This window comes from Oxyura jamaicensis, chromosome 24, assembly GCF_011077185.1.
Source record: "Oxyura jamaicensis isolate SHBP4307 breed ruddy duck chromosome 24, BPBGC_Ojam_1.0, whole genome shotgun sequence".
NCBI lineage: Eukaryota > Metazoa > Chordata > Aves > Anseriformes > Anatidae > Oxyura > Oxyura jamaicensis.
Window position 1 is genome coordinate 1,261,979 of NC_048916.1, and position 11,081 is coordinate 1,273,059.

The 11,081-nt window shown below is 41.7% G+C and overlaps 1 protein-coding gene across 9 annotated transcripts in view; it reads left to right on the top strand.

The window, feature by feature from the left end:
* FLI1 (Fli-1 proto-oncogene, ETS transcription factor) overlaps positions 1-9,585 on the top strand; it is an 89,436-nt gene extending 79,851 nt beyond the window's left edge. For 8 of the 9 annotated variants that reach the window (XM_035346062.1, XM_035346059.1, XM_035346057.1 and 5 more), the window contains 4 exons: positions 3,122-3,187; positions 4,493-4,555; positions 5,843-5,890; positions 6,972-9,585. In XM_035346062.1, the coding sequence (XP_035201953.1) occupies positions 3,122-3,187; positions 4,493-4,555; positions 5,843-5,890; positions 6,972-7,501 (707 nt within the window). In that variant the 3' untranslated portion in view covers positions 7,502-9,585. The remainder of the gene's footprint in view (positions 1-3,121; positions 3,188-4,492; positions 4,556-5,842; positions 5,891-6,971) is intronic. The other variant, XM_035346065.1, reaches the window with a different exon arrangement.
* Positions 9,586-11,081: the final 1,496 nt, after the last annotated feature.

Genomic DNA, 11,081 nt, shown 5'->3' on the forward strand with positions numbered 1-11,081 from the left:
TCCAGAGGAATCGATAGGCTTTGAAAAGTGTTTTGCACAGAAGAGGATGAGGACTTCCAAATGGCACAGAGGCTGGCGAGGTAGGAGCCAAGGAAAGATCTGGGATGAGGAAGTATAGGCAATGGTTAGGAAAGGTCCAGAGACCAATGCCACGTGGTGTGTTCGACAGTCGGATATCTGGGAAAGGCACTTCATCTGGTAAAAGGCAGCTAAGGCTGAGGAAAGAGCGTTTATGCATGTAAATAAATACAACGATATTTAACCTTCTTTCCAGGCGCCTTGTGAGTATGAATGTTTGCAAAGCTGTGAGATCCTTAGTTGAAAGGTGCTGTGAAAGTGCAAAGCATTATTAATATCCTTTACCTTGCTCATAATAGAGTATGCATTCATTCTGGGGAATTCCTGGACATAAACCAGACAGCTGCAGAATGACATTTCTTGAAAGCATCCATGATTTATTTTGTGCTCTTTAATTCCATTTTGTATTGAATACACATTTGTCATAGGACTGTTGTTCCACTGGGTCTTTTGAGTCTAAAACAGACTGAGGGACCTGATCCTTTGCTGGTATAAACTGGCTCCTTACTTCACTGTAGCGATTTGTTGATTTACACCAGAAAAGAACCTCATTCCAAATCTTTTAATTGAATTTCCACAGCTCAGCAAGTTTTGGTGTAAAATCCAAGTGGTTTTAATGACAGATAAGACTCTCCCTGTAACTAACCGTCTGGCTGGAGTTCTGTAGGATCTCTTCAAGCCACTGGGCGTCAGGTCCTGGGAACGATATTGTTTTTGCAGAAACTCGAGTCTCTGGATAGGTTCCCTGGCTCTGCCTTTTCCATTTTGTTTTAAACACGTTCAGCTTTAGAGTCTGGGCCTGGAAGCTGGGAGGGCTGATGTGGTTCTTTCACGTTGCACGGATTTTTGTGAAAACAAAACAAAAATAGCTTAGTGGATTTGGATTTTTTTTTTCTTTCTGAAAGAGAGAAAGAGTTGGAAACTTGCGCTGAGTGAACACGTTGTTTCAATAGCAATGCCTGTATTGCTCTTATGTTTAACCCTTCTCACTGGTGTGAAGTCACAGTCAAAACTGAGCTGCATCCTAACATCCTAACGTGGCTGTCCCTGTAAATGCCCTCCCATCACTCCGTGATACATTCTACATGTGGAAACCGAGGCAAAGGGACTCGTCTGAGGCATGCTCAACCTGGGTTAAACCTGGGCTGAGTCCTGACCTTCCAAGCCAACATTTTAAGGCCTAAAATGTACGCCACAAGGAAACCCATTCAGAGAGGTTTTGAATAATAAATTTAGACAGGCTTAGCCAAACTTCTCTGGAGAGACGAGCCTTGATCCTTTCAAGCCCAAACAGCCGTAGCACACACACCTGGTCAGCACATCTGATTGTGGTAGTGGCACGTTAAAAAAACTGCAGGAGATGCTTGCCACATTCTTTCCGTGACACTGTGAGCAAAGCAGACTCCTCCTCGGTGACAAGCTTCTCCATCTGGAGGAGGAGGACGATGATCATCTATCCAGATGATGGCCTATTTGCTTACCCAAGGCATGCCGATGCATGCGAAGCAACCAGCCCATCTGCGGCAGCTGACTCGCCTCAGTCAAATTTCTGACCCAAATCAGAGAAAACGGAAAATTTTCAAAAGGAGTCCTGCTACTTTTTGAAAAGGACTTTTTCCCAATTTGAAAATAATGTTTTTGTTGGAAAATTGCTCTTTCTTTTTAACAGGATCACCATGTAAGTGATGCTTCCGTTAAAATCACATAATAGCAAAATTATTTTTGAGGTAACCAAAATGTACATTAGCATCACAACCTGTGGAAATTTCTGAGGTTTTGCCTTTTTCTCTCAACTCAGAACTGCCGTGTTGTCTTCAGAATATTTCCCAAAACATTTCTCTAATGACTCTACTGGTAATACTTATAAAGGATATCCCAGGGGAGAAATGAAAGTCAGAGGCTGGCTGCAAAGAGGACATGGGAAAAGCCAGTGGTTACTCCGGACCTCATCTCTGCTCTCCCGATCTCAGTCACTAGCAGAGCAGCAGCCCGAGCTCCAGGCACGCTCAGCCGTGGTAGGATTTGCACAATGGTTTTCCAGCAAGGAAAATGCCACCCTTGCAAACAGCGGCTTATTTACAGCAACGACAGCTGCCGAGGACTGAGCTGGGGATAAAGTTCCCTGGCAGCGCCCCGCTGCCAGCCAGTTTCCAGCCCTGCTGCTCCGTGCCCGGCCACGGAGCGGGGACAGCACGGCTGGGGCTGTGCCTCCCTCCTCCAGAGATGTCCTGCCGCGCTCTTTGTACCAGCCTGAAACCGTAGCAGTTTGTTTTTCAGTCTGATCTGTTTGCACTGGGGTTTGCGGTTTCTAGTTAGAAAAAAAAAAAAAAAAAGGCAAATAAATAAAATGAAAAGAACACCAGGCACATTAAATGAGTTCTTTTCCCCCCTGTTTTCCTCTCTTCCCTCCTCCTCTCTCTGTTTTCCTTTTCATGCCAGTAACTAGAAGGCTGTAATTTCAAAGCTGCAGCGGCTTTCCCAGCGCCGGGAGGAATGTGCAAGTGCCTGGGATGTTTCCGCAGGGAGCTGTGCAGCCCTGCTGCGCTGTGTGGCGTGATGGGGCACGGGGCAGTGCCCGCTCCTGCCCACCAGCATGGCCAGAGGGGTATTTTGAATTTCACCTGAGAGGATGCCATTTTTCCTATCTTTCCATCTTAAAATAGCTTTTTTGTTGTGTGTTTCAAGTCCGTTGTGTTGAATAACACAAAATTTCGTCCTCCTTTCCTGCCCGTTTCTGTCATCTTGGGATAAGAGAAAGAGGGTCTCCTTCTGGACGGGATGAGCTGCACTCTGAAGTCCACTGAGTGCAAGGACTGCTTCATGATCAGGTGTCACATCCAAGCATCGTCCTGACCGTCACATGGACAGCCTGTTGCCTGGCTGTGAGGGAGCAGGAGCACAGGAGATGCGGGAGAGGAAAACCAATAGTATATGCATAATACCAAGGCAGTTGGGACCAAGATACAAAGCTAGATTCTTGCAAGTTTTTTTTCTGGGAAGAGTTGATTTCAACCCCTCTGTGCCTGTTGTCTTTTGTCATTAGATCCCTCCTATGATGCAGTCAGGAGAACGGGATGGGGCAGTAATATGAATTCTGGCCTCACCAAAAGTAAGTCGTCCCAACGGGAATCACAAATTCTCAATGGAAGATCAAAATGAGACTGGGGGAAAGATGGGCATGGTTGGCTTGTGTTATGAGCATCGGAATGGTGGAGGACTTAGGGATACAAAGACAAGAGCTAGAGTTATGTTATGAAAAGAAAATTGACACAAATATTTTTATCATTGAATCGTGTATTAAAGACAACAGCAGCTGTTATAGCAGAACAAACCTCTGCTACATCCCCGATTTGATTAAGGAGCCAGGATCAGGTCCTCCCTATAAACGGAAACTTGTGGTAACCACATTCCCTGTATTCTGGTGTGGTATTTTTAGGGACAGATATGGACAGCTTGGGCAGATTCTCAGAGTTTCCTACTACTTTTCAGAAAGTAAGATTCCATACAAAGCCAAGCAGGCAGCTAGGGCCTCTACTACAGGAGCTGCTACTCACACAACTGTTCTTGTTTCTTACTGTTTTTATTGTGTCCCTGAATTCACAATACACTCTGGGCCATGGGCTGACATCTCAATGGAAATATCAGTTCCTTGTCCCTAAAGACTGTATTGTAGTTAACCTAACCAGCTGCTATCAAGCCTTACTCTCCCCTGCCTCCACTGCTGGGGCATATCCCAGTACAGCAGTGCAAGATGGACTCACTTGACCCTCAGCAAGAACCTATGAGGTGCAAATAAATGTGGCAGAACCTGGCTGTCAGATTATGCTTCCTTTGCTTTGCAGCTTTTTGAACTACATGTGCTCTAAATGTGACGACTAGTCTTTGAGTTACAGTTTTCTGTTACAAGAAATGATATGAAGAAGAGGAACAGATGTTAACGCTGAAGTAATTTATAGAAACAGCCATGATATTTTCAACTAAATGTTTGATTTAATAAAACCAGAACTTGTTTGCCTAAAAAGGTTGGTTTAAAAAAGTATTTCCATTTCCAAAGAAATATTGAAAGAAGTTCTGACATAGAAGTAGGTCAGAATTTATATATCAAAAGAATTCGAATTTCTGTTCAAAGCATGTATCTAAACTAGAATGGGAGTTAAGCTATAATAAAAGACAAAAAATGAATGAGGTATCTACATAATGTTTTTCCTTGCCTAGTCTACGTATTTTCATTTTACAGTGAAATTTTAAGTTTCCAGTGAAAACTTATTTTTCTAGTACAATCTCAAAGATATCATCTCCTAGGATTAGAAAACTTCCCAGTCACTATTATTCCTGTTCAATGTAACTTGTCTTGTCCTCTGTTCATTCCTCCCTCTCTGTTCTAGTACATATAAGATCTTATCTGTTTCTACAGGCCCTCCTGTTGCAGGGACGCAAAATGTGAATAAGACAACAGAACAGCAACGGCCCCAGCCAGGTAACTGTTGATTGTGTCACCACTTCATTTGCTAAGTGACTGTACTAAACTGGGAGAATAACTGTGTCAACCAGCAACAACCATGGATACAGGACAAACATGCAGAGCCTTACAGGGAAGTCTTAGAATTATGAGTCAACTGTGACCCAGCAGTGACAGCAACTGTTCCAAACTGTTTCTATTTTACTGCATTGTCCTTCCCCATTCAAAAGAAACATCCTTGTTTCAGCGGAGTCACATGCAGTGCCTAGCATCAGTTGCATCTCCTTTGAAGCATCATGATATGCAGTGCAATGGGTCCTGAAGCAGTTACAGGCACGGAGCTGTTGATGCTGCAGCAGTGCAGTGCCTGCTCACTGGCCCCTCACCTCTGTTGCAGTGATGTTCAATGGAAACATCTCCAAACAGAATCACAGGGGTTCCCCAGCGTCAAAGAAAACCAAATAAGAAAAGCAAACCCTGCTGGACAGCGAGCAGTAGTGTTCCCTTCTAGTTTCCCGAGGGGCCTTTGAAAAGCTAAACACCACCTTCTTTGCTTTGCACAGCTGCTTTCTATCTTTTTTTTTTTTTTTTTTTTTTTTTTTCAGTGGGTTGGTTCATTTGGCATCAATTCAATCCACAAGCAAATGCTATAGATCCAAATCACCAAAACCAGAGAGAAGCAAAGGAGAAGTGTAGACATTAGAGCTGAGGAGGCCCCACAAAAAGGGAAGGAATTCATTCCTAATAAATGCATAGTGGAGTTTTCAAGAAACACTCAGCCTCATTGGAGCCAGTGATAAAACTCCTGTTACTCTCATTTGTCTAATGTTCTGTTTGCTTCAGCAAGGGAGAGTTGGGTGAACTTTTCATTGACCTCAGAGAGAAGCAAGCTGGACAGTTAACAAGTGAATTTGAAAATTTCATCTGTTGACCAGCTATTTTTATAAGAAATATATTTGCTTCTGATTTGTTTCTTCTTTGCTCTCCCACACTTGTTTTTGCCACACAGCTAAATGTTCTAATTGACACATAAGTGTAGGGTATGTCCAAAAAGATTACGATCTTTGAAAGCAGGCAAGTCTGAAACCACTGTCAGAACAACAGTGCCATTTTGGATTCCATAAATAATTGGTTGCTAAAAAATAAATAGACACATCAGGTCTGTTCCGTAGCTGAGGAGAAAAGGCAGTACAAGTGAAGTAAGAAAGTGAACATCTGATCTTGTTTCTAGAATAAATAATAATGAATCGTTTCTTTTTGATGAGACAGGTTTTTAAAGAACTTTTATGTTGGTTTTTTTTTTAGATCCCTATCAAATCCTGGGGCCTACCAGTAGCCGTCTTGCCAATCCAGGTAAGTTCCTCTTAAATTCCAGACCACCATTGTCACTTCCATGTGATCTACTGCTCCAGTCTGTACTGAATGAGTAGCTGTCTGCTTTTGGGGTAGGCTGTGAGGGTCATGGGTCTTAGCAGTTGTAGCCTCACAACTGCTTTTGCAAAAATCACCACAATAATGTAAGGAAAGTGGTGCGATATCACCTTTATCAGGATAAAATCACCATCCTGAATGTGCTTACCCCAAACTAGTATTCCCAAAGAAGAGCCTTTTCGGGGACTTAATTCCTACTCTCTCGGATTTGCAGCCCAGGTTTGTTCTCCAGTGTCTGCTGTGAATTCAGAGCAGGGAAGGCACAAAACATCTCTGAAAGTCACAGCATAGTGACTGTCCCCAGCAGGTCATACGAAGGAAACACTTCCTGACTTTGGGGACTAAGATGTTGCCTAAATCTTGCTTGAACAAACAAATTCATATACTGCTCAGGAGTAGTAATGGAAATTCAAAAAATTGGGCTTAATCATTAGAGAGGGCCAACGATAGGAATTTTGTATTGATACAATTTACTTACTGATGTAATGTCTGAAGGCAATAGTGAAGGAAACACCCTCAGAAGGTTCTTTACCTTTACTGTTAGTATAACTACACCAAATAAAACTAGGAGTCATCTCATCTAGGGAAGAAATAATCTTATGTATCTCAGATTACCAACCAGCAAATAAACTGTAAGTATCCAAAATAATATCCATGGTAAAGAGTAAGCAATTCAGACTTGAAATACACTGTCAGCCATTCAGAGAAAAATTTTGCAGAACGCTATGCTCGGGAAAAGGCCTGTTTATGAATAGCTCAAAGATTTTAAGGCCAAAGGCGACCATTATGAAATCTAATCTGACCCCAAACTCATAAACAGAACAAAGGGTTGACTAACTTGTTTGCTGGGAATAGTTTATCCATTCCTACGTAAGATTTTCTAAGGCTTGAAGGAGCAGTTCCCAGTAAAGATCGAGATAGTCCTTCTGTTTCCTGCCTTTGTCTTTGCTTTTAAGCAGGAAGCACAATGTCATTTCCTTTCCTTTTGGCTTGCTTTTCGCAGGGAGCGGGCAGATCCAACTGTGGCAGTTCCTCCTCGAGTTGCTGTCGGACAGTTCCAACGCCAGCTGTATCACATGGGAAGGGACCAATGGGGAATTCAAGATGACGGACCCTGATGAAGTGGCACGGCGCTGGGGAGAACGCAAAAGCAAGCCCAATATGAATTATGACAAGCTGAGCCGAGCCCTCCGATACTACTATGATAAGAACATTATGACCAAAGTGCATGGCAAAAGGTATGCCTACAAATTTGACTTTCATGGCATTGCCCAGGCTCTCCAGCCTCATCCCACTGAATCGTCAATGTACAAGTATCCATCAGATCTCTCCTACATGCCTTCTTACCATGCCCATCAGCAGAAGGTGAACTTTGTACCCCCACACCCTTCTTCTATGCCTGTCACATCATCCAGTTTCTTTGGAGCTGCCTCACCTTATTGGACCTCCCCTGCTGGAAGCATTTATCCAAACCCCAATGTCCCTCGCCATCCCAACGCCCATGTATCACCACATTTGGGCAGCTATTACTAGATGCTTTTATCTTCGAGTGGCCTTAATCAGTCTCATTGGACTTTTTCTTTACTTCTGGTATTTTTATGTTTTTTGGGGGGACCCTAAATGGATAATTGTGGCCTTTCTGGGGCAAGAATGAAAACTGGATATTGGTTATTCCTGGATCAACCCTTTTACTCTTGTAACTTTGCCTCTTGTGTCTTGAACTGAGAGATGGATGCTTCTTTGGGCCAGTACTCTGCATTTTCTTTCTCTTTTTTTTTTTTTTTTTAATGCTTATGTCCTCTGTAGGAATTGACTATGAAGATTGTTCACCGTTACCTGGAATGGTTATTAGCTTTTTGATGAGAGAAATTTTTAACAATTCAAAGGAGGTTGAGAAGACATAGACCCAACTGTGGGTCTTAGGAAAGGATGACTACATTTTTTTTTCTCACTTTGAAGAGGGTAGGTAATTTGACCATAAAGTCACGAGGACCTTGGGCTGCAGGGGACCACAACTGGAATCTTAGCTTTAAGGCAGATGAGGATTTTCATCCAACTGGAAATTAAGAAAATATATATATTCATATATATATATGTACATGTATATTTTAAGAAGTAAAGGGCATTGAAGGAACTTTTCTAGGCTGTACAACTTCAGTAGACTGTGTATTAACTCCAGAAACGTCAGAAACCAGAACAAAAAGTAACCTAATATCAAGCACAGACATTCTTTGAAAGCAAAAGTGAAGTAAAATAAATGACAGCAGGCCCTTGAGCTCAGCCAGAGTCTTAGGGATCGCTAAATGCTACCGATTCGCGAACGCTGTGCGTTTGTCAGACCGTCATTCAAAGGGTCAACAAATCAGAAGGCAAATTACTGTATAAATTATGCAGAGTTATTTTTCCCTATATCTCACAGTTTTAAAAGAGAGATTAAATAAAACGAGTTGACCTCGGTCACAAATGCAGGTTTGTTTTTTACTATCAGCTCAGTTGTTTGTGGGTTGTTTTTTTTTGTTTTGTTTTGTTTTGTTTTGTTTTAATGTAATTTGTACATCTTTCCAATCTGTACATTTGGGCTGTAGCTTTGTACTTTTTTTGCTAAAAAAATAAAAAAATAAGACATGAGTAATGTATCTGTTGGAGATAGTCTTGGTCCTGCAATTGGATCCATAATTGACTCCCAAATTAGCCAGAAACCTTCCAGTTTTCCTGGGTTTGTCTAGAGTAGATTTTTTTTCTTGTATTAGCCTGTCATAGTTGTTTGCAAATTAACTCCATTTAGCTAACATGTTTCTACTGAAGCTGATTGAAAACATACATTGACATTTTAAAGTGACCTATTTCAATATTTTGTGATTATTTTTCACCAAAATCTGGAACTTTGGAAACATTTTAACCACTTCACAGGGAAAACTATCAAATACTTCTCACGACATCTTTTGAAGACTTTTGCTATGGGTTTTCATTTAAATGCTAAACATTTGAAAATTCCCAGCCATCTCTAAATTTGCACGTGCTAATTTGATGATCCACAAATGGTGGTTTGGTGCCATAAACAGACGGGTAAACCACAATCATTCGTGTTTTAGAACAGATGTCTATCACGGGTTAGACTTACATCTACAACCTATTAGCTAGCTTGTATTAACTGGCAACCAATTAACAGGATCACAAATATCTAATCTAGACATAACCTCTGGGACTCTGTGTTGGTGCAAGATTTGGACCATGTGCATCCGATTGCAGGATGAGAGCCTGAAACCAGAACATTATAGTCTGCTCATAACTTTAAACAGAAGCACTGATGCCATTATTTAACAAAAAGGAAGAATAAGATCAAGCTAATCAGTTTAGGTCTTAGTGCTTTTGGGATGTTTATAAGTAACATTACTGCAATAATCGCGAAATTTAAGTATGAAGAAATTACCCATGGAAATGGGGCTTTTGCTACTATATATATGCAATGTACTTTTTGGATATTAAAATATATATAATTTTGCAAGTAATCTTGGTGTTTTTTAAAAATGTATTAAGTGTTACAATGAAACTGTTGTATGAAGAAGATGATGTAAAAAAATGTGACAAAATAAATGGTGGTTTTCTTCTCTAAGGCATCATATTGTCCCACTCTCTCCCTCCCCTCTCATGCCTGCTGAAAGAGCATGAACTTGCATCTAAATTAAATTCAACTAAAAGGAAAACAACAAATCTCTGTAGTAGTAGCAATCATCATCCTTATCACTGTAAAATCATATCAACTCCTTATTCCAGAAAATTTGTGTCTCTGGAGCTGGTGTTTATCAGACCTAATTTAGGTATCGAAGTGTCTAAATCGGAATCCTAGGCTCCATCTTTTGTCCATGTGGGGAGAGAGAGAGAGAGAGAATGAGAACGTGATGGAGTAGCTGGAGCTCGAGGAGGCGAAGTGTTTTGCATGAGGATGGTGGCAGAGCTGTGAGCAGGCCCAGTGTCCCAGCGACTGGGTCACAGCCCTGTGCCGAGTGCTGGAACATGCAGCCTCCCTGCGAGCGCCACAACTGACCTAATGGACATCTCCGACTGTTCACTCTTCAGGGCACTCAACAAGCTGTTGGCAGAATGTGTATGTGCAATGCTGTGTGTATTGCCAGCCTGCCTGTCTGCTCATGTTTCTCACCTATCCCCAAACCCCAGGGAAACGCAGTGCTCCAAAGCATTCCTGAGATGGAGTAAGAGTCTGCAAAAACAAGCACCGCCAAGGAATCTTCTGATTGTGTATAAAGGTCAGGCAAAGGCACTTCCTGTATTTTTTCAGACACACGGTGGTCCTGAGAGATAGCTTGATCTTTCTGCAGATTTGATAAACCCTTAGAAATACATAACTGCACAAGTACACCATTTCCTTCCTCCACACACAACCTTTTGTTGCTAAGTTTCTAGTACAATAGCTTTCACCGGCTTAATTAGCAAGCCTGGGCTATGAAAAAGAGTTATGTTAAATGGTGTGCTCAACCACCACAGAGCTGTTCCCTTTGTGTACTTAGCCACGGTTGCTCAATTTAGCCATAAAAGTGAGTGTTTTTTGCTTGTCTCTATTGTTTTTCGCTTCAGCGTGATCTGGATTCATTCTGGCTATGCATCATCGATAGAAGTATCAAGTATTTTCTTCTCATACAATGTGCCTGCCCGGTTGCCTGCTATAGGAAAATTTGAAGACTGAGATTGCACAAAAATGTCTAGAGGCAGAATCTGAAGGTTACCAGTGCAAGATGTCTTTGACAGCAAAATCTGGCCAGCAGCATCCTTGGTGGAAAAACAAAACAAAACAAAACAGCAACAACAAAACACCTCTTTTGAAAACAACCAACAATTTGAAAAGCATCTCTTTCTGGCTGTCCATCTTGCAGCATGTCAGGGGAGCTTGGCTTGAGATGGAAGGTGATCAACAGCATCCACCGCAGCTCAGATCCTTTGAGTCTCTTTTCATCCCTCTCTTCAGGGTACTTGCTGATCCTAATCTTTGCTAGTATTTGCTAATATTTGGTCTTAGACAGGGTTTGCAGCAGCCCACTGCAGGCTGCATTCTCATGAAAAAAAAAAAAAAAAAAAAAAAAAAAAAATAAGGATAGAG